The sequence below is a fragment of the Ursus americanus genome, chromosome 26, assembly GCF_024610735.1.
Source record: "Ursus americanus isolate L20-20 chromosome 26, mUrsAme1.1.p, whole genome shotgun sequence".
NCBI classification, from domain to species: domain Eukaryota; kingdom Metazoa; phylum Chordata; class Mammalia; order Carnivora; family Ursidae; genus Ursus; species Ursus americanus.
In genome coordinates, this window is record NC_142152.1 from 16,619,651 (window position 1) to 16,644,393 (window position 24,743).

General features: G+C 33.8%; 1 protein-coding gene across 11 annotated transcripts in view; it reads left to right on the plus strand.

Moving 5' to 3' along the window:
- The window catches only part of PCNX1 (pecanex 1), a 167,489-nt gene that overhangs the window by 76,547 nt on the left and 66,199 nt on the right, over window positions 1-24,743 (plus strand). For 4 of the 11 annotated variants that reach the window (XM_087856073.1, XM_045807892.2, XM_045807896.2 and 1 more), the window contains 5 exons: window positions 3,141-3,273; window positions 8,790-8,974; window positions 21,206-21,296; window positions 22,804-22,861; window positions 24,484-24,701. In XM_087856073.1, the coding sequence (XP_087712199.1) occupies window positions 3,141-3,273; window positions 8,790-8,974; window positions 21,206-21,296; window positions 22,804-22,861; window positions 24,484-24,701 (685 nt within the window). The remainder of the gene's footprint in view (window positions 1-3,140; window positions 3,274-8,789; window positions 8,975-21,205; window positions 21,297-22,803; window positions 22,862-24,483; window positions 24,702-24,743) is intronic. The other 7 variants (XM_045807894.2, XM_045807897.2, XM_045807898.2 and 4 more) reach the window with 5 other exon arrangements.

The following is a 24,743-nucleotide window of genomic DNA, read 5'->3' on the forward strand; positions in this document are numbered from 1 at the left end:
CTCCTGTCTGGTTCCCTAGTTCAAAGATTTTTTTTGTGTGCTTTGTTTTTTTTCTCTTATAAATTTAAAGGATTCAAAAAGAGTTTGTTATAGTTGGGTTGTAGAAGTGAGTTTTCATCAGGGTCTTTAATTTATGTGACTGTGCTTACAGCAAATTATTTTAAACTTTAAAGACACTTTTCTTACAGGAAATTATTTTTATGACTATGCTTAGAGCAAATTATTTTAAGCTGTTAAGATACTTTTCTTTCCTTGGCACTAGTAGAACTGGATCCTATTCCAAATAGAGATGTTCGGTATAAGTAGTACATTCCTCAGGGGGCAGGGTTTAGTCTTACCTGTTGTGACCATAGACTATGGCATAGTGTTTTCAGTTGAATATGTGATCCTAGCTGCTGTTAAAGTAGTTGCTATAGTAAACATTGAAAATTCTTTTAGCATTAGATATTTACACCCTGAATATTACAAGGACAACATAGGCAATAATCATAACTCCAATTAAGTACAGTAGATGTCTAAACTTTCATCTTGAAGTGTTTCCAAAACTATTTGGTTAGGAGAGTTATGTAGTTTCATGTAGTTCTTTTGCAGATGACAAAATATAAATGGTGTGATAATAGCAAAAAATAAAAAGTTTTCTGAAGAATCCAAAGAACATTTTGACTATAAATGGACACTGTAGTTTGTGTTTTCATCTTAGTATTGTGGAATAACTAGCTTTTACTTAAAATTCACACCATTAAGTCTTGAGTGGAAGGAATATAGTAAAGAAAACTGTTTCCTATTTCCCTTCTTTTATTCTCAGTATTCAATGATTACAAATAGGCAGTCCTTGAGAGTAATTTTAGTACATTTTATGGATTGAATTATTCTCCATAAATTATATCTGGGTTATATATATCTTTATGTAAAGAATAAAATTATCTGAACTAGATAATCTAAAACTAGAGAGAATGTGTATAAGTTCCTTAATGAAGTTAACCTGTAAGTTGACCAGTAGTTTGTTATACTAGAACAGAAATCTTCAGTATATGGTCACAAAATGTCTTAATTTTGTGTGATTTTAAATTCCATAACCTGAGTTAACCTTGCTGATGTCTAAGAGCTATTAACAGGAATACCAGTCACTCATCTAAGTTTGCCTATCTCCCTGCAAGTAGCTTGTGTGCTTTGTTTTATCCTTTATCCAATGACTGCCCTGCTAGTATGTTTTCTCCTTTGTGACAGTGCTGGTTGTAGTTTCCTTTTGTTGAGGTCACAGTTGTCAGGGGTACGCTAAGCACACAATATGCTTTGTAGATTGTGGTGACAGATAGGCATCTTTGAATTTCTAGATCAGCACTGCCCAATACAACTTTCTGTGATGTTGGAAATATTCTGTGTTTGTATTGCCCCAATAATGGTAGCCACTAGGCATGCACTTACTGAGCACTTGCAATGTGGTTCATGAATCTGATAAACTGAATTTTTAATTTTATTTAATTTTAATTAAGTTTAAATAGCCACATATGGCTAGTGGCTACCATGTTGGACAACACAGGTCTAGATGACCAGGTTTAATGATCATTTGTTCTCACAGGTCATATATAATTTTTGCATATGTGAGCGCTCACAAGTAACCTTTTTCACATTTAAAGGAATTTTCATTATATCTCAGTAAAATGGAGAAAAAAGAGAAAAGAAATATTAGCTCAAGGAGTCACATCCGATTTGGAGCCAAAGCCCCAAAGCCTAATTCTTACTTAGTTGCCTAACTTTAGAATGTCACTGTAGTGTATGAGCTGAAAAATAAAATATGTAAGTAAGAGTCCTATAATTTGTGACTTCTACTTCTTACTGGCAGAAGCTTGCCAAATGGGTGAAATAACTGTGTGCTTGTCATTCCTGCAATAAAAGAAAACAATGCCTACCCAGGAACACCATGCCTTCTGGACGTAGTGCATACGTTCCTAATCATGATAGATTCATTACACAAGGAATGTTCCCTGGTGCAGTCTGGGGAGGGGATAAAAAATGTAAACATTAAAAAGCATACATTGTTTATTAAAGTCAACATCACATTGGTGGAAATGGCTGTTGCTAAGCAGGATAATGATTTGAGAATTAGTGACTATGCTTTTAAAATGTCCAGAAAGCTTGCAACAGAACTGAAATCTGAATATACAGCATTCTTGGATTTGTAATCCTTTTCATACTGGATAGAAAAAAAGTGTTTGGAAAGAATGTTTCTGTACTAAGTTGTTTTGTCTTTATTCATATTTGGTATGAAAATACCCTTTGTCATAGTCAAGATCATTCCTAAAATATTTAGATCACAATATTTAGATCACTAGGATACAGTTGTTTTAAATTCAGATAGATAAGCATCATTTTGCGTTTTGTTTTAGAAACTGAAATCAGTCAGTTAGAATGGTTTTGTAAAATTTTACCTAATTCTGTTAAGCCATTGTTGTGATTTTGTCGTCATTGTGCATTTGGTTTTAGTTTGTACTTGTCACCTTGTTGATCCTTGCTTCCTAATGTTGAGGAGACCTGTGCTGGGGCATAGAGCTGAATACAGTTTGATGGAAGCAAACTAACTTACTGTTAAGATATATCCATGCTGTCTTGAATTAAACATTTAAAAAGCTGTTAAAGTTGTGGCACAGGGCAGTGTGGGTTAAACGACTGCCTTACTCCTCAGCATCAAAAATGAAGTATTATCATTGCTTCCTTGTACTGTCCTCTGAGAATAAGAAAGTAAAGCCCCATTCCTGTTAATTGGAACTAACAAATATTGTACTTTTGGGTTGACTTAATTAAAGGGGGGAAATAGAGGATTATGAGACTAAATTGAGGCTTTTAGAAAAAGATTTAAAACAGAGATATTAAAATAGGAAATTGAGATTGAAGAGAAGGTCATGAGGCCAGATCTATTAAAAACATTATTTTTAAAGAAACAGTTATCTTTAAATAAATGACATGTATGTTTTGTGTATTCCTTGATACGATAGATTAACAGCATATGTATGAAAACTGTTTGGCTCAACTAGGCAAGTTCCCTTTACTTAGAGGGTGGGAAGGCAGGGGAGAGGCAGGCTCAGCTGCTATTTACATCTGTGACCTAGGCGCCTATTTGACCTAAGTCTATCTTGATGCAGCAGCACAGGCCAGCGAGGAGGCAGTGTCATTTCGCCGTGAACGCAGCACATTTAGGCGCCAGGCAGTACGGCGCCGGCACAATGCAGGGAGTAACCCTACCCCTCCTACATTGCTCGTCGGATCACCCCTAAGGTATGGTATTTTAAAATTCCACCAAGCTTAGCGTGCATGTGACAAACCTTCTAACCTGTTCTGTCAGTCCCAAGAAAGCATTCAAATAGCTTTTTCTCTTCCCTGCACTTTCTCTCCTATAGTTTTAAGTTCTCTGAGCTTTCTCTGCATGTCACTATGAGCCTGTTGCATTCTGCATGCCTTATGTTGCACTATTTCAACAAAACGATCAGATTGGTTTAGCCAATTTTAAATAGCAAAATTACTTTAGGGCAGTTATATAAATGTAAATAGAGGCCTTAAGTCAGCTTTTAATTTTTTTTCTGCTCCAAATTAATATTAATGCAGCATCTTTTCCCGAACATCTTGACAATTTAATAGGAACAAGTATGGACTGAGTGGTGAGCTTGTTGAGAATACAGATAACTGGCCTCAGCCTGATAAGCCAGCGTAATTATTTTATTCCACTAAAGTATATATTTTGTATTGCTTAAAAATTGGTGTCCTTTATTTCATAATCACTAGGACCTGGTAAATGACATGGAACTAAAGTATTCCATTTATGGTTAAGTATGGTCAATTGGATATATATGTATATATTTGCATATATCTATGTTGAATTTCTCAACTTCTGTATAGTACTGAAGAAAAACATTTTTACTCTTCCAATACGCATAATTAAGAAAGCATCTACTTATAATATTGGGAATAGTTTTCCATTAAAATTTTAGTGTTTTATTCTCAAGTATGTCTTATGAGACAAAAGATTTGTCCTTTATTTTACAAATACAAATATGGACAGAAGTGTTTTACATGCACTTGCTTAAGCAGTGCATATGTTATACCATATACTTTTATTAATCTCTGTGTTGAAAAACACCATTACCAAATTATTTCCCTACATTTTAATTTGAAATTCAAAAGGAAGAGCATTTGATGAATAACTGCTGTTGAATGCATGGTAGATTAGAAGAGCCAGAACTCTTCCCTTGGTAAAATCTTGTTCTTGAAAGTAACAAAATGTTTTCTTGTATATTCCCATGGGATTTAAGACTTGCTTATTTTTCTGGATTTTACATTGCAATCAGGAACTTCCTAATTAACCCTGCAGTAATATGTAATTCTGTAAAAGTAGGGTGGATTAGTTAAACCAACATTTACAATATAAAAGTGGGAAGGCACCAGTTAAAAAAAAACACTTGGTCTAGAAACCTTTTCTGAGCACTGTTGCTCTTTGTGAACCCTCCTCTTCTGTGTGCCCTTCACCTCTTTTCCTTTGCTCCCTGAAGTAATTTTTCCTTCTGCTGCTGGATTGGTGGTCTAGTCCCAACCTGCAGAAAGAGCTCAGCATTTCATTTTACTTTTTGTTTTGTTTTTTCTAACCGCTTCATTTTGCCCCTTGAATAATACTTGCCACAGACATGTTTGCTTTCTTACTCCATATTGATATTTTTTAATCCTTTTTTTAACTTTCTCCTTTTAGTCTTTACAAATCCTTTCATTCTTTGCCACAAATGAGCCTGCTGGATCCCACTCACCAAACAAATGCAGACAAATTACTTTTTTTCTTTGCCTGGTGGAATATTAAAGAGCTATGTTCTAACTAGCCAATTCTGTAGAATTTTGTAGGGTTTTAAATACATCATCATTCAACTGAGGATGGGTATGAAACTAAAGGGCTCACATTAGAAGTTTTCAAAGGTAGTCCAGTAGTCAGCATGTAGATTTTGTTAAGGTTCCCAGATATTTCCAGTATAAAGTTTGCATGTATCTTAACTAGGCTGACTTCATCATGAATGATATAAGATAAAATTTAGCTTAGAGGCATTAGGAGAAATACCAATTTGATAAAATCTTTTTTTAATTGCAAAAAAATTTAGGTAGAGAATATTGGTGCTAACTCTCAGTTTGAGTTACATAATAATCTCTTCTTTAAATATGGATGGCATGGTCATGGAAAACTTGAAAAACTTATTTGTCAAAAGAAAATGGAATAGGAGTGATAATAATTTAATTACAATTATGTAAATACCAGTAAAATGTAATAACTTATTTTAAACTTTAATGAATAGTTTAAGTAATTGACAATCAAAAGCAACTTGGTAAAATATAGGTCTCCAAGGATTGTGAGTGAATCAAATTTCTTCACAAAGGGAATTTGCATTTTTTTAGTAATTGTTAGAATGTCCTGTTTCAGAATTATTTTAAAAGTGTTTTTTTTTTCATTAAGTTAGCCTTGTACATAGGTTTTTTAGTTCTTCTCAGTTACTAGAGATAAAAGCAAAGATTATTATTTAAAAATGTTATGAAACTAAGAGTTCCATATTTATCTATTTTTATCAACCCAAATATGGTATCTTTTAGAACTCTAATTAATGGACTGGAATGAAAAGAAATTAGTTCATGTGGGGGAAGGGAAAAAAGCTTTATTGTATTCCTAGGTTTATTTTTTTAAGTATTATAAGATTGAAAGATCTGTAATAAAATAAGATCATAGTAGTACTAACAGTCCATGGTTAGAAATTCATAAGGATCATTTTGTGGTGCTCAGGAATAAATCCACCAAATATTTGTTGTTTGTGTACTGTGTTCAAAACAATCTTCTTCTTTTTTTTTTTTTTTTAAGATTTTATTTATTTATTCGACAGAGATAGAGACAGCCAGTGAGAGAGGGAACACAAGCAGGGGGAGTGGGAGAGGAAGAAGCAGGCTCATAGCGGAGGAGCCTGATGTGGGGCTCGATCCCATCACGCCGGGATCACGCCCTGAGCCGAAGGCAGACGCTTAACCGCTGTGCCACCCAGGCGCCCCCAAAACAATCTTCTGAGTATTCTCTGGAATCTGGAGATTCATAAGAATAACGCAATCATACTCTTAAAGAGTTTATTATTTAGTTGTGGAGGCACAAAAACAGGTAGAAAATATTGGCAGAGTGTGTCAAATACTAAATAAGTGGTACAGAGGAAGGAAAGACTAAGACCAGCTATATTTTTTCTGCTGTTTAAATTGGAAGTGTTAATTAGTCAGATTGCACATCAGTGATGCTATTGATAGCCAATAGTTAGACCTAAATTTTTACCTTTCCTTTTGCTATGTTGTAAAATAGTTTCTACCTTTTCTCAAACTGGTAGTTTTGATATATAATTGGTACTTTAAGAAATAACTAGTTCCTGTCAGTTAGTAGTTAGGTACAGTACAACCCACCAGGAGTAGTTTCTACCAACTTCTGCAAAAACGACAGGCTTTTTTGTTGTTGAAGGATTCTGAAAACAGGAATTCGAGGGACATAACATTTGTAACTAGCTTTTGATTTTCCAAAAATTTGATGGCCACGTAGATTTTCACTCGTTTCCTTGGTTTCTTTATTCTGAAATTGATTTCCATGCATTGCCCGATATTTTGAAAACCTTTTTTGTATATTTGGATACATTGAGGATTACTGTATTCTCAAATGTGTTCACATTAAAATACATCTGTCATATAGCACCTTTGTTTTTTACTTTTAAGTTCAAACAAAAAAGGATAGAAAAATTTGTTGAGAACGTATTGTATAAAATTCTTAATGTCTTCTGAATTAGAAGGAACCTAGTACTTGAGCTACTTGAACATTTTATTCGTCAGAATTTTCTCCCTTGTGAAGTTTGGTCATATTTGTAAGGTTTGTGGATAATTTGGATAGATTTTGAGGATGAGTAACAGACTTATTATGTATGTATGGAAGATACAACCATATTTGATTATATTACGTCCCAAGATCATCTCTTGATTTATGTTGATTGTACAAAGATTCTACTCCAAAGAAGTTATTAAATGAATGCTTTCATAGTTATGGCTTAAAAAAATAATGCAAATAAGCATCGATAGGTCAACATTGTGTAGACTTGGTTTTTTTTCTTGTGTTCTGTACCTCTGCTCTACTTAGAGTGTATACTTTTCTTTGGCTCTAAAAGAAGCTGAAATATGAATGTTCCAGGTAGTGATGGTTAGTAGAACTTTCTGTGGTGGTGATACTATCTATGTAATTCACACTGTCCAGTGTGGTGGACACTTGTTACTAGCTTCTGCCCACTCTGGTAGCTTTTAGCTATGGCAGCTGCTAGCTACTTTATGTGGCTGTCGAGCACTTGCAATGTGCTTAGTGGGACCGAGAAACTAAAATTTGCCTTTAGATGGTCACATGTGGTTACCTTATCAGACAGTGTAATTCCAGAGTGGATTCTGTTGCTATAACCACAGGCTTAAGCAACATAAGCAGTATTTTCTAGTCTTTTATTACATGGTTACTTCAAATTACAGCTCTTTTCATAGTCTATGCAGATGAGTTTGTTTTATAAGCATCAGAGAAACCATTGCATTGAATTTAAAACATTAGGAAGAAGTTGATACTCAAGAATTGTTAAAGTACTGAATGAGGCCATCTTAAGCAGCATTTTCCTTTTTTTTTTCCCTAAAAGGTCTAATTTAATAACTGCAGTTATTTTGATATCTTGTAGAGAATGACATATAATACTTATACTGAAAATATTTCCATGAGTTTCATCACTTTAAATTTGAGTATTATACTAAGAACATAAAAATTCATAGTATTTTAAAATAAACATCCAGAATATAAAATGAGTTAATATAATACAGTTTCTTAATTATAGATTGTTAAATATTTAGACGATTTTGATAAATAATTTTAATAAATGACAAACTTAAAATAAAATACTAAGTATTTTTAAAATTCTGTGAGATTTTAAAAAAGAATCTAATATCCCTTGAGAAATTACTGGTTTCCGTATTACTTCCAAGATTTTTCTAAAACGTGGCTCCTTGTTAATGAAACATTGAAATGAATCGGAGAAGGTTGTAACACGTATATAGAGCCTGTGGCCTTCTTTAAAAAATATGTAGGCTTTTCATAGAAAAAAATACTTTATAAATTAATCACACTTCCAGCATCCTAGCATCATTCATATTTCACTTGGTTGAGTCGATGTTTGTTACTCTGTTTCTCTTGCACTAGTCTGTGATTTTCTTTTGATTCAAAATTGTCATCTTGGTTGCATTTGATAAAGATTCTTTGGTTTTCAAGTGCATAAAAACTTCTATTGTGAATTCGAGATGCCAGAATATTTGAAAGCACCATTCTAGAATTATTAAAAAGGTTATAAATAAAAGTGCACATTTAAACTGAAAAAGAGGATTTATCTATTGGGGACCAGCTACAGCCCACATAGATTTAACGCGCTTGTGTTTCTGTGCTGCTTTCTTTGTCCTTATACTAGGATTTTGTTGGCTTGTAACAGATTGATTAGCTTACATATACATTAGATGTTTGCTGTGTTCATCACTATGAAACAGATTTTTAAGGACCAGAAGATTTAAGAGAGCAGTATAATCTGTGTATTTTACAAAGTTTGTTAGCTCTTTCTTAGGTTACACTGAAAAAATCAGGTTACAGTTCGAAATCAGTTTTCTATATTGACTTCATTCTAGCTATTGTTTTTTCTTTTCTTCCCTGTAATGTCTCCCCAATCCATGTTTTTTCCTAGCCTTCAAGATGGTCAGCAAGGCCAGCAGTCCACAGCCCAGGTCAAAGTCCAGTCCCGCCCCCCTTCCCAGGCTGCAGTGCTCAGTGCTAGTGCCTCCTTGCTGGTGAGAAATGGGAGTATCCACTTAGAAGCCTCACATGACAATGCATCTGCTGTAGGCGGCAGCAGTTTGCACGATGAACTTGGTATGCAGGCCTTACATAATCTTGGTGATAACAAAACTATAATGCCGCACATAATGGGTAACGATGATTGCTCTTCTTTTGTGAGATAGCTTCATTTGGAACTATGCATAAGAGCACTTTTTATAGGATATGACCTATGTGTGAGGAAAATTTGACTTGCTTTCCCATTTTCTGTTTTTCTCTCAACATTTATTCTGCATTTTTTTTTTTTGAGCATGTCTGTTACTGATAGGTAGTTGAAAGTATTAATAAATGTTCATGCTTTCGTGCTCTCTTACAATGATTCAGGCAGTTCTGTTATTCCTTGGCACTTATACCATGAGGGGAAATGTTGATGTTTTAAAAGTTATTTTGATTAAACCTTAATTTCTTTGAATGCGCTGAATGTGCTGCAGGAAAGGCATAAATACTTTCTAGTGGTATATTACTATAGAATCTTTCTTTTGGGTATTCTGTATTTCACTTCAGTGTCTGTCACCTGAAGTAGACTAACGATAATCCTAAACGCAGTACTCTGAGGGTGCCATGGCTCTATACTACTATCGATAACTTCCTCAGGGTTTTTCTTTTTCCTGTTAATATATCTATAAATATAAGTTATTAATATCCACTCAAATACCTGTTTTGTACCTTAAAGACAGTATTTATTACTGCTTTGGTCTTCTGTTTCTCTGTATAATCCATCTTTCTTGTGTTCAGAATGCAGATTAATAACAATTTAAGTAAGTACAATGAAGAAAATTTTATTAAAAAACATACAATTGAAAGCATTACATTTGCTCACCATGATTTTGTTTATCCATGTGTATAACTGTTTGCTTTATAAAGATGATAATCCACTTGACACTTTGGCTAGAAGGTTGTGTGGTGTAAGGAGCCCGGTTTCATGTGCTATTTGTTGACTCTTCCCATTTTGTAAAACTTCTTATTAGTTCCAGAGATTTAACAAGTATTAGATATGCATATTGATGAAAATAATTATCTTTAGCAAATCTTACAGAAACTTGAAAATGGTCACTAATTATAACAGCATATATAGTGATTTCTAAATAAAAAAAGAAGGCAACAAAACATTTAAATTTTAGAGTGCTTTTGCGTTTGTAATTTGAAAAAGCAAGGGAATTTATTAGGAGGGTCCTCAGTTTAGTTACTTGCTTTGAGTTAAAATAGTGATACTTTTTTTAGTTGCAAGTATATTCAATTAATGTCTTTCAATGACTATTTCTCTCAGGTTAACCCCAAAGAGGATTTGTCAATTTGTGCATATAAAATTATAGCGACCATCACCATTGCCCATTGGGTCTGTGGTAGCAGATTTGCTAAAGTAAAAGGCTTAATTTTGATCCATTTTGGATTTTTAGACTTCTGTCAGATCAAGCATAAAATGATGCAGTAGGTGATTTTCCTCTATGAAAACCTAATTTGCTCACAAAACTTGCTAAGAGAGCCTTCATTTTAAAATCCCTTCCTTAATCCACTTGCATATTGTTGAAAATATGTACATATGAACTCTACACAGTTCTGAAGATGAAGTCTGGAGGTGACTTTAGCATCTGTGGGTGTATATTCAGGACGTTGTCTTGAAATTTGGATTTTTTTCTTACCAGCCTTCTGGTAGCTAGTTAGTGACCTGTGGTAGTTGGATGCTGCCAAATTGAATGTATTGTGATAATGAGCAGAAAACAAGCAACAGTGAGCCTGTTCCACAGCAAATGAAGTTGGCCAAAAAGATGTTGGGAATGGGCTGCAGTTGAACTTAAAGGAATCGGTAGAGACACTGATTTTTATAATATATTCCACTAGAATATTTGTGTTGCATTGTTTAATTTCTACATGATTATAATTACAGTGGTAAGATAATTTTAGGTAAATGAATTTGGGGACTCAGATGTTAGAGTTAGTCATGATATTGGGGCGCCTGGGTGGCTGAATTGGTTAAGTGTCTGCCTTCTGCTCGGGTCCTGTTCCCAGAGTCCTGGGACTGAGCCCCACATCGGGCTCCCTGCTCAAGGGGGAGTCTGCTCCTCCCTCTGCCCCTCACCCCGCTCATGCTCTCTCTGTCTCATTCTCTCTCTCAAATAAATAAAATCTTAATAAAGTTAGTCATGATATTCCAAAAAGTATGGAATATTTAGAAAGGATTGTTTCCAAATTTAGCTTCTTCAGTTGAAAATTTTTTAAATGTACAATATTTACATGTGAAAATGTGTTATATATATACATATATAATACATTTGTATAAAACGCAAATGTATATACATTCATACGTATGTATATTTGAGTGCATATAAATGTTTGCATCTGTACACATGTATAGATTATAATTGGTTGTTTAAGCAGAGATATAGCTTTTTTGGATTAAAGGAAACTTGCAACCGGGCACTGTTTAATTCTAAGCCTACGTAGTTTTCCTTAACTGTTCTCTACATCTTTACTTTGTGGTGTCATACTAGATAACCACATCCATTTCCTATATTACACCCTGAGAATCCTTATTTCTTTGTTGAATTTTAACTAGCATTTCAAGGTTGCCAGGTAACATTAGACATGGTGGAAAAATTCACTGAAGATACTATTTTATGGATTTTTTTAGCAGCTTTTTCAGCAGAAGAAAATGCATTTTCATCATACATACTCAGCAGGCATAATTGTTAATCGTAATTAATTTTAAAAACTGATTTGTATAACTTAGAACCTGATTGGGAAAATTTGGGTAATTTTTCTTTCTTATTTATAGACTTCATTTCCATGCAAAAAAAAAAAAAGTTCAAATAATGTAAGTGATAGATAAGTTTTGAAGTTAACATCTTTAAAAAAGGCAGTTACTATCTAAGAATTTCTCAAGTCTTTCAATGTAGCATACTACTTTTTTTTTTTAAACCACATCTTAAAGGTTAATTTCCTTCTCAACAGTCTCCTAATGGACTCATTTGTTTGCAGTTGATTTCCTGCAATATTCTGAATTAAACTGCAGTTACACTTAATGAAACAAGCTGTGTTTAGTGCCCAGATGAATCACACGGGAGACTGAATTTGGGTAGCCTTAAAGTTCTATTTTCTATTAAGCTTTTCCTATAAACCTTGGCAATCACTTCTCAGTTTTTATGTTAAATCTCAGCTTCCTCTTGTAAATTAAGACACATAAATTGATATAATGATGCCTGTATAGTTGATAATTAAACTCTTAAGATGTAACTCATCTCAGAGGAAATGTTCTAGATAAGGTCTGGAAAAACAGGAAAATTTACGTGTTTTGTTTTGTTCTGTGTATGAAATTAGTGGTGGTCAATGGTGAGGATATGCTTTGAAAAAGTATATATAAAATTACATAAAATTTTCGTGTAAAAAATAAACTGTTACAGACAAGAAATGAGGACAAGTTTATATCTATGCTTAAAATATATGTAAATATCATAGGTGGTATTCCTCTGATGAATTTAAGACTTTCTTAATTTCATTAATGCATTAGAGGTTTAAAAAGTGGTGTGTGAATTGATTTTTTCTAAGGTTTTCTTTTGTTTCATCGCCTTGCAAGGATTGACAAAGAAGGTATTCTTTGAGATAATCTGCTTTACTACAAAGTTTATTAACTTGAAAATGTGGTCAGCTCTAGAAGAAGTCTTAAATCTGGCAGCACCCTATTGCCCTTTTTATTAAGCGGTTTATAACAGCTATGCGTTATTAAGCAGAAATATGATTTGGAGGCTTTTAAATTTTTAAATTTTTTACTTTAAAGAGCAGGGGCTCTATAATACTTTCAGTGATTTTTATTAGAGTTAGTCTTGGAGTTTAAAAACTGTTATATGTATTATGTACTATTCTTAGCAGTTTGTGGTACATTATAGGCACTTTTCCCTGTTACTGTAAATACAGAGTTAAGAGGGTATGGGGGATATGAGTGTATACTTCTGTGCCCTATGTTAGGCATTCATCTCAGCAAAAAGTTAGATTCTTTTTGCAGCAACTTTGATCATGACCTTTATTGTTCTTTATTGCTATTTTTGAATATAAAAAATACTGAATTCTATTTTATTTTGGGGCGGAGTACAACACAAAGTATATACAAATGAAAGTAAATGTTTTTATTGAAGCAGTAAAAATCCTTTGTTATAGCTAAAAGGAGGAAATGTTAATGGGTTTGGGGATGTATTCTTCCTTTTGATAAAATTAGGATGTGCTTTTCCCATTCTTATAACAGAAATACAAGTTTAGAAATATTAGAAAATATAATGAAAAGTAAGTCATCTGTAATTTCATCACTTAGAGATATTCGCTATTGAAATTTTATGATTTTTTCTTTCCTGTCTTTTTTAATGCATACATTTATATACTTTTCTGAAACAAAATTGGGGTCATGATGTGTGACTTTTGTGCTACTGTATGAGTTTTGTATCTTTTTTCACTTAGCACATGTGTTATTTACTCGTGTTATTAATTGTTCTTTAACTTGTTTGTAGGTGACGGCATATTATTTTATCTCTTAAATCTCCATGAAAGGCAGTATAGCGTAATGGACTCTAGAGTCAGGCTTCACAGCTTTCAGTCCACGCTCTGCTACTTACTAGCTGTGTGACCTTGGTCAAGTTATTTTCTCTCCCAGTGCATCAGTTTCCTCATTTATCAAAGGCTCAGTAATAATAATACTTAATAGGTTTATAGTGAGGATTGTATCTATTAGAATGTGCAAAGCAATTAGAATAGTGCCTGGCAATAATAAGTCAATTACATAAATAATTATTGCTATCATTGTTATTAACATTATTTTTAATCATTATTTAACCAGTTAACCCCATTATTAGTCTTCAAGATGATTCCTGATATTTCCTGTTATAGTAAACACTCTGCTGAACATCCTTTACATAAACCTTTCAGTATAGCTGTGGTTATTTCCTTAGGATAAATATGTTGAAGGGAATCATCGAGGGGAATAAACATAATTGGGGCTTTGACGTATACTGTCAATTGCTTTATGGAACCTTGTCCCAGTTTACACTCTGGCAGGATTTGGTAGTGTCAGTTTTATCCCCCCAAATATTATAAATGAAAAGTAAACCTAGATAAACTTTATCTGCTTTAACCTCATCCCCTGGACAATGCTCAGAAGTTTGTCACTATTACTGTGGAAAGACTTCTAGTATTTTATTTTCAAAAGTTCTGGATGCCTGAACTCCTCTAGGAGTTTTCAGAAGATAACAGGGACTGGTTGAGATATCCAGTTTGTTTCTTGCTTGTCTCTGTTGTAAAGAATTCACTGAAGTACTAGACTTAGGTTATCTACTTTCTAACATTAACATTTTTAAGATCCTAAGTTAAATTTAGTTAATACATGCATTAACTGAAATATAGGTTGGGTTTTTTGGGAGAGGACACCTCTCCCCAACCCCTCACCAATCAGTGACTGAAATAAAAGAGAAGTTTACATGTCTTTCAAACAGTTTAATGGGAGCTGTCCTCAGCAGATGGGTTGGTTGCATTATCTTCCACGTGTGGCATCCCTCCTGGTCCGTGGTGACTGGTCCAGTTGTTGACAATTATCTGAAAAACGGGAAGTGTCAAAAAATGTAAGGACAGCCTTTATCTTTCACATTGTGACTTGAGATATGTGCCTGTCACTTTCTCCCACCTCCTGTGGGTCCATACTAGTCACATGGCAACTTCTAGCTGCAGGAGAGGCTAGCTAGGAAGTGTCTCAAACTAGATGGACATAGGCCCAGCTGAGATTCAGTGAGGGAAAGTCATATTATGGAAAGGAAAAGGAAAGGATGAATACTGGAGGTCAGTCATCAGTCTTTGCCACAATAAGCACTTCAAATCGGTAAGATAAAGATTAATAACTAGAGAAGTTAAGAGTTTAAAAAATACAAGTGGTTTGCAATCATAGGCAAACAGTTCAGCTTTACTCATAATTTTTTAAATTGCAAATTAAAAACAAGGTTGAGATCTTTTTCATCTTTGAATGTGTAGTGTCTATTACTGGAAAAGGTCTGAAGATTGAACGCTTTTGGAGGGCAGTTTAGAACTATAGACCAAAAATGTTGATTGATGTTAATCTACAGATTTTACAAACTGGCCAAGATATATGTACATGAATATTCATCGTAGCATTGTTTGTAATTTTGAAAAACTTTAAACAATCTAAATTCTGTAAATAGAGAACCCCTAAAAGAAATGATAGTACATAAACATAGTATAATGCTTAGAACTTGATGCATCTTTATTATTGACAAAAGTTAAGCTAGTTAGTAAGCAAAAGAAGTAAATTTTAGAAAGTGTATATAAGGAGAGGGATCCAGTTGTCTTTGTACATAAAAATTATTCAGGAGAACACAGTGGCTGTCTCTGGGGAGTGGGGAACTTTTCTTCATTTTATATACTACTTTTTAATCTGATGATGCATAGTATTTAAAAAAATGAAACAAAAAACAGAAAACAACTATCACTTACTCTCCAAAATCTTGATTTGTATTTTGTAGGAATTCCACTGACTACATGCTGTCTCATACTTATCCATCTGTTTAGGCTCTTACCTGAGTAGTCGTTTTTTTTCTTTTTTGTTTTTAAATCAATTTTATTGATGTATAATTTAGGTATGATAAATTGCATCCATTTAACTTGTACAACTGGATGAGTTGTAACGGGTACGCACACCTCTGAAATACTGCAGTGGTGATACAGAACATTTCCATAATCTTCAAAAGATTCTTTGTTGCCCCCGTTGCAGTCCATCCCTCCTCTGCCCCCACCACAGGCAGCCACTGCATCCTTTATGTCATTACGGTTTTCCCTTTTCTAGGAGTTCATATAAATGCAGTCATGATGTGGTCATTCGCACCTAATGTGATGCTTTTGAGTTCATCGTGTTGCACGGGTTAGTTTATTCTTTTTTCTGCTGAGTATTATTCCATCGTGTAAGTATATGTATATTGTGTATCCATTCATCTGACAGACATTTGTATTGTTTCCAGGTTTTGGCCATTGTTAATAAAACTTAACTGTTTTCAAAAGTGGTTTTATGTTCTCACCAGCAGTGTATGTGAATTGTGCTTGTTCCTGTTCTTGTCCCCGTTTGTTATTGTTGGCCTTTAAAATTTTGGCCCCGATGGTCATATCTTATTGTGATTTTAATTTGCATTTCTCTTATGAGTAAGGATGATGGGCATCTTTTGATGTGTTAATTGGTTATACATATATTTTCTTTTGTGAAGTGTGTCCAAATCTTTTGCTCACTTTCAAAATTGGGTTGTTTTATTATGGAGGTGTCAGATTTTTTGATATTTTAGATATAATTTGTCAGATACAAATTACAAATATTTTCTCCCATTCTGTGTCTTGCCTTTTTGTTACCTGATCATTTATAATGTTGTCAGTATCGTTGTCATGTTGTAAATTTTACAAGGATAAGGAGGACATCCCTTTGAAAGAAAAATGTGAGCAGATGATGAAATCATAGCAGAATATGAACTTGTACATTCACTTTTGGAAGGTTCACCTGATCCTGGGGATTAGGCAGTGAGAGTGGAGACTTAATCAATTAAGGCATGTGATGTTGAGTCAGAACTAAAGGACAATTGGCCATGTCAGTAAAATTTACTCATTAATAAATCTATTTTACTGTCGCCAAGCAGTAGAGACCTCTGTCTTTCTTTACCAGTCCTCAGAGGCTCTTTCTTCTCATACGTGCTCTTTTCCTTATTCTTCTCTTGTTTGAAAAACCTAGCACAGCCTTGAACATCCCAGGAAGAAGGACTGGTTCTCAGTATTGAAACTTTTAATTACAAGTAGCCTCGTGACTTGATTACCATAGTAGTACAATAGTTAAAAAGGTTTTAGAAGCCTAAGGCTTTTGGTCCAGGACAGGGGTTGACAAACTATGGCGTGTGGGGTTAATCCATTCAGCTTGGTGCTTATTTTTATAAATGAAGTAAAATAAATGTATGTTACGTGTTTTCTGTGGCTACTTTCATGCTGCAATGGCAGTCTTGAATTGTTGCATCCGACCATCTGTCCCGCACAGAGTATTTATTTTCTAGCCTTCTGTAGAAAAAGTTTGCTGACCCCTGGTCTGTGGAGAAACAAGTCCATTAACCCATAAGCAGAAATAAAATGAGCCCTTTCTGTCAGGGTGAAAACTCATGTTTCCTCAGAGACTCACAGGTACCATTCATGATAATAACAGTGGCGCCATCCAAGAAACCAGGACTAGTCTTAAAGGTCTTGTCTTTTAAAAGTATAATAATATATTCATTGAAATAGCATTTTGAACACAATCCTCCTCACATTAGAAATAAGCACTTTTTGTAGAGTACTTCGGTTAGTCATGTAGACGTGTGTGGCCCTCCAGCAGCCTTCTAGTATATGTGCTGCTGAAGCGAGCTCATCCTCCGGTACCCTTCTGAACAGCACTTCATAAAGCTGCCTCCCTTGTGTCTGGCTTTGCTCTTGTAGCCCCTGCCTGCCCTAAGAGTTAATACTAGAAAAGAGAGAACTCATTTAACAGTGTACCAGGATTAGGCTTAGAGGATGCAGAATTAACAGAACTTTTAAGAGGCCTCCTTTGTTGTTGGAACTGGGAGGATTAGAAAAATCTGTACAGATGATCTGTCTTAGTAACTCCTTCTTTGCAAGGTACATAGTAAGTAAATGAGTAACATCAAGATGCATTAGGCGTTTCCTAGCCGAGTGAGCAATCTTTACAGTTTGTGCTGTGTAGCAAGGAACTGTATTAAAAGGATGAGTTAGAGGATCCCATTGATTTCTCATGCCTTTTATCAGTGTCTTGCCAGTGTTTATTTTGAGTTTGTCTGCTGCACCATTCATAGCTTCAGGGAAATGTTTCTCAAGTGTCCTTTTCTTTAAATCGGTATCTTAATTTTACTCATCATCCTGTTGTTCATCACTTATTTATTGACCTACGGTTATTGGAAATGCTCCTACCTAAAAAAAATGGTTTTGTGTAATGTAATTTTTTTAGGCAATAGCAATCTATCGAACATTTAAAACTGAGAAATACCAGGTACCTTACCTTTTTTTTCTTTATCTCTAGAGATGCTATCTCGTGGCCAATACCTTTGAGCCTGAAATTTCAGCCTGCAGTCTTGTTTATTTTGTCAGAAAGTAACTGGTTTCTTTTAAAATAATGACAAAGCCATTCTGTTAGACATAATTAATTATGACCTGGGAGTTCGATATGATGAGATGACTTAGTTTTTAATCATAATCCATGTGAGGACACATTTCATTGATATTCTTCTCAACTTACATTAATTAGAAAAAATACTTTTTTCCTTAATACAGAATAAAAATGGGATTATTAATTAAAGGCACATTTTACTTTGGGCCTAAATGATAACTACATTATGGTTTTAATCTTAAATGAGGTATATGTAAAATTGTTGTGTATGCTAAGGATATTTGTACAAATTTAGGATATTAATCTTTATAAACCAATGGTAATATATGATTCTTTATGTTTTGATTATTTTTGAAGATGCTTTTAGTGGATTACTATACCTTAAAATATTACTAAGTTTTTCACTGAAACCTTAAGCTAAATACTTTTTAGTGTAATTTTTCCTGAGTTGTTTATCCTCTGAATAAAATTTGTTTCTTTTGAAGCAATACTAGTTGCCAAGCCCAAAGATGTAAGGGGAGACACAGAATCTATTCTTTTGGTGGGTTTACACTAGGGATATAGCATGAAGCCTTAATACAATGTTAGCTTGTTCTGACCTGAGCATGTGCTTAAAGTTAGTACGGAGACAAAAGCTTCTTGGAGGGGCGGGGAGCACTGTTGAAGTCATTGCACATTTGTTAAAATTATAGCCTCCTTTTTCATAGATATATTTTATGCTTTGTTTAAATTTCTAAAATTTACAACTTGTTAGTCATTGGTTTGTAAAGAAGCATTCAGAGTTCTAGATTTATATAGTAATAAAACTATTCAGTTTTTCCAGCTTACTTTGTCTAAAGAGCTTTTTGGAGGGCATGCTTTATTTTTATGTTTCCATTTATTTAAAATGCAGCTATGTTTCATAGACATCTATACATAAAAGATAATACAGTTGTATAATGACTTAATGTTCTTTTACTGTTTTCCATTTGAATATTAGAAAGAATAATATCTTTAGTCAATTTCAGTTGCATATAAATATTTATCATATTTAGTATTCCCCAAAGAGGACTTCTATTATTAAAAATCTGATACAATGCTTAATTACTCAATATATTCCAATAATTTAAATTCTATTGAATATAGTATTATTTCTAAAAATACAAATTAGGTAATATAAACACCTATGTTTATCCATTCAGTTCTTACTGGATTTCACACGTAGTAGCCAAGCCCTCCCAGCTCTTTGTTACTCTGTGATTTAGTCATTTACATGGGTTTATAATTATTCTGCATTTATGCATCTGTGATTTTGATCAGATGTTTCTTTTTTCTATTATTGTAAGCTAATTATAGTAACAGAGCCAATTTTTCATTTTCCATTGTAACAGTGGAAAGAGCACAGCATAAAAAATTATAATTTAAAAATAATTTTGGAAATTTCAGTCAAGCCAGTATTTTTGTTTAATTTTTTTCTTCACTAACAATTTCTGCAACCACCTTATCACTTCAAAAGTTTTTCAGTAATACACCTAACAAGAAGCCAAATGGACAGTTTTTATTATTTCGTTTTAGTTCATGAATCTGGTTTGTGTTAGAGGTGCTAAGAGTGAATGATTCATGACTAAAAGATGAGGGTGGCATGTGGGGGTGGTAAAAAGCAGAGTTTTAGATAATCCACATGCTGAGTAATCCTCCCTTGAAAAATAGCAAATGAAGAAAACATTTCACAGAATGCTTTTTTCCTCATTTGTCACAGGAGTATATTATTCTGACAAAAAAAAAATGCTACTACAGAAAACCTCATAATCAAATATTTGCATAGTCTGTCTGACCCGTAGAAAGTACTCAAATAATCTTATTTAATACTTTTCAGATTCTAATCCTTTTAAAGAATAAAGTGATTGTTGAAATGTTCTGCAATCCCTTAGTTACAATATCAGTATATTATGGGGTCTATTGTTATTTTTCAAGGATTTCACTTAAAGTCTTTATTGTATACTGTGTTTGCATTGTAGTCATCTAAGAGAGATCTTTCAGCCCTGCCATCTAGTTGAAATTGCCCTTAAGATTCGTCATATTTATAACATCAGTAAAAAATAATCAGAAGCATCCTGGAGTAGTCCCCAGTGGTTGCAGTTATATACCCCATCTCATTGCCCTACTGGAAACTTTATATATTCATTTCTTTATGCTCCGTACCACTGATAGGACTACCATGGGTTGTCAAGGTGAAGAATGAATTTCAGATAGTCTCCAGATTTTCAAAATTTCACTTTCAGAAATCATTTTATCTTAGTTCATTTTAAGAGTTTTTTAAGCCTGTATTCCTTTGCAACCAGTGTAATTTCTAAACCTCTTATCAGTTTTCTAGAGATATTTGGCTACAGCAAATGGTGTTACTAAATTTTTTCATAAGGTTCTTATAGACTCATGCAATTAGTAATGTTCATTAAATACTGCGATTTAATTGTCACCAATGTTCTTATACTTCATAGAACTTAGATCCATTTTGACACTTCATTTTTTCTTACAAACAAACAAACATAACGGGTATTGAGGGCACTTGTTGTGATGAGCATTGGGTGTTGTATGTAAGTGATGACTCACTAAATTCTGCACCTGAAACTAATATTACACTGTATTTAAGTAAACAAAAAAGGCAAAACTAAAAAAAAAAAAACCCAGAACTCTTTGACGGGAATCTCAGAAATTTGTTGTCTTGCAGTTTGAGCTATCTTAACACTTAAGCAGCTTTCCAAATGGCCACTCACCACTTGCAAAGTGGTCAGGTGCCTTTTAAATAGCATTAAATTTCATTCATGTGATTGCTTCAATTGAGAATGCCCTGGGACGAGAAAAGAGGAGGCTGGATTGCAAAGCTGACTTAAATCCCTTACTGTTAAAACCTGATTATGTATGTTGACATTTTGCCCCACTGTTCAGCATTCCTTTTCAGTTTACATCATGCTGAATTACAGGCAGATCATTGTTTTTAAAATATTTTGGAAAAAGTTTATAGTACATTTTCTTAAGTTGTAACAAGTTTGAAATGTAGTGTTTCCTGATGGAAAAATTCTGAGTATTCTAATGGCTTTTTAAAAAAATCATTTATTTGCTAGGTAAGTTCTCTTCTACGCTTTATGAGACTGGTGGCTGTGATATGTCACTTGTGAATTTTGAACCAGCAGCAAGAAGAGCATCTAATATCTGGTATGTGTGAAGTCATATTAGGGGAATGTATGTACTTGCATATATTTACCATGTTTCAAGCTTTTAGGCCTTGAGATGGAAAGGTTGGTTTGAAAACATTTGTTCATATTGGCTTAAATAATTTGTCACTGTGCAGTAGAGTCTCCAAAGATTAAGGTAAATTTATTGCTCTGGAAAAAAGAGAAAGCATTATTCCTAAACGCTGTTCTGTATTTTAAATAATTAAGTAAAAATTCCCTGTAGATCTTATAGTGGGGGTGGTGGTTTCCCACAATTTCAAATTTAACTATAGATTTCATGCTACACACACACACACACTGCAAGATCAATAAAAAAGCGTATTTAAAAAAGGCTTATTGGGAAAATAATTACACAACTAAGTTCAAACTCATCAGTTCTCTTTGTGTAATTTAAAAATTTTATATCTACATAAGGGTTTTGGTCAAGTTTCTTTTTACATGATCATCTTTTATTTTAAAATTTGTTTACTAGCTATAAGAAAGGAATTTTTTAAAATATGGGTCATATATTACATTTCGTTTCTTTTCTCTCCTTCCCTTACAAAGAAATGACACTGTAAGATAAGGAAGAAGTTAGGAGAAAAGCAAATAAGAAATAGAAATCTTGAGTATGCAATCAGTTATAACTTAGAATGTATTTAAATTTTTTCTAAAATTTTAATCTTATCACCTATTCAAGTTGTTGCCTTGAAATCCATTAATAAGTGATTAGCTCACTTTTTTCCACAGTGATCACTTGAATCCTATTTTAGGACTTACATTTAATAATGGGACACACCTATTTAAATGTTACACATCTATGGGCAGTTCATGGATTATTTTAAAGTTTTTAGGGGCCATTTAAAGCGCTAGGATCTTGCAGTCACTTAGCTTAACTTGCTGGACAGATAGAACATACTTGCTGAGCTTCTTGAGTGCAGTTTCAGAACCGACCCGAAAATGATCAAATTGGAGTGTTAGGTGATGTCCTAACAATGGAAACAATAGAAAGGTGGAGCAATGGAAACAATTATGTTTAATGTAATTGAAGATAAGAACAATTCCTTACACCATAAATGTGCTAAAGTCTCAAGTTTCAAAAATCTAAACTTGACTGTGGAAACGGAATGATCACATTCTAAGCTATTATGTTATAGCTTCAATTTGTTGTGGCTCCAGGCAGTATGTTAATTGCTTTCTTAAACCCATCTCACGAGAACTTTGAGATAAGAGGTACTATTATCCTATGTTACTCATGTAGACACTGAGGTGTAAGAGGGTTGGATAACTTTCCCAAATCTCAGTTAGCTGATGAAGAGATTGAATATACATACTCTGGCCCAGAGGCTACGCTCTTAATCACATCTGTAGGAAAATGCTGTTTTGTATTTTGAAGTCCTGGAAAAGTGAAGACAGTGTATATATCATCTAATTGTTAAAAGATTTATTTTTCTTTTTATTTCTCGACAAGCTATTTAGTCCCTAAAGTTTTTTCCATTTTATTTTAGTGACACGGATTCTCATGTATCCAGTTCTACCTCAGTTCGATTTTATCCACATGATGTGGTAGGTTTTCCTTTATTTTTATAAAATGATGTACGTTCAGATTAAGTAGTGACACAAATCAGAAAAGTTGAAGTTATAAAATATCAATCTTCTTGAAAACTGTGGCAAAATCACCTTTGCTGTTCCATAGTGGATCTCTTCTTATAAGTCCTTTGTTAGGAAACAAACATAAAACACCATGAAGTTTCTTAAGCTGTGTATGAATCAGTAATTACACTTTTGAGAATAGGTAAAGGTCCATTTACTCACCAATGTCATAATCTGGTTGTGCCATCTTAAATCTTCACTTTGAAAATTATGATTTTGGATATTATATTATCTGTTAACTATTAGTTACTCATATACCAGAGTGTGTTTGGGAAGCTTAGTGATGATATTGCTGTGTAAAAAATATACCATGTGAGATACAGTGGGGATATTTTAAAAAGATAACACTGCTTTTGCCCTCAAGATGTATATATTAAACTTAGAAAAGACAAAACAAATGAAATTCTTCTTTTAACTTTTTTAGATTCAGTTAGCTAACATATAAAATGAAATTCTTATATGGAACACCTAAGAGATGAATATAAATAAATGTAGTCCCAAAGGGTTAATTATTAGTGGCTTCCTGAAGATGATTAGTTGTGAGCTGGTTTTTTAGACCATAGATGTGAGTTGGCATAGAACAATGGTTTTCAGCATTTGGCAATGTGAAAACACTTTTACTTGTCACAACTAGGGGGATATTACTGGTATCTAGTGAATGGATAGAAACCAGGGATACTATAAAACGCCCTACAGTGGATAGTACAACCCCCAAACAAAGAATTATCTGACTGAAAATACCTGTAGTGCCAAGGTCGAGAAACCCTAGCGTAGAGGATAAGAAAAAAAGTGTTTGGGGAGGTACTTGTCAATGCTAAGAGATAAAAATGGCTATGTTATTTATAGGAAGCATATTTTCTTGACTGTACCCACATATGTGTTTGAAGAGTAAAGATTGTCTCTGCTTTTTTGCTGGAGTGTATTCCTGGAAACTTCATAGGAAAGCAAAAAATAGGGAAATAATTGTTTTTGTTTGTTTGTTTTCTGCTATTGAATGGTATGGGTATAGTGAAATCCTGGCTAGGGCTGTGCTAGATGAGGGAAACTTTAGACTCTTTCAGAGAAAGGGGAAACTGGTGAACTGTTGAGTGGATGAATTAAAGTGGATGAATTAAAAGAAATGTAATGTGGTAATTTCCTGTATAGCCTTCGACAAGTAGCCTGCCAAAGCAAAAGAAAAAAAGGGTGTGTAAGGGTGACTTGAAAGTAACAGTGATGAGAGACTGTAGGAAGAAAGGAAAGTTGAAGGCACTGAATCCAATTCAGAGGAGCTTATATTTAGCATGGTAATGAGGTTCATAGCTTTGAGATTTCAAACACTTTTCCCAATACAACTTTTCCGAAAGACCTATTGATTAATTTGCTCTAAGTTTACTTCCTTTTATCACCTTTTGTAGTTTCTGTCGATCATAAAATATCTGTAAGGAGTGTAGAGAATTAAGGGGACTTAGATAATCTGCAAGCTGCTCGAGTAGTCCTTGAATCATGACTTGATTAAGGATATTTTAAGCCTTTCAGTGCTGACTTTCTTTTAGCTCTCTCTTCCGCAGATTCGATTGAACAGACTGTTGACCATTGACACAGATTTGTTGGAGCAACAAGACATTGATCTAAGCCCTGACTTGGCAGCTACTTATGGTCCAACAGAAGAAGCTGCTCAAAAGGTTAAACACTATTACCGCTTTTGGATCTTACCCCAGCTATGGATCGGCATTAACTTTGACAGACTCACACTTTTGGCCCTGTTTGATAGGTGAGAATACAGTGTGACATTAAAGATGTGTAGATTGTATTT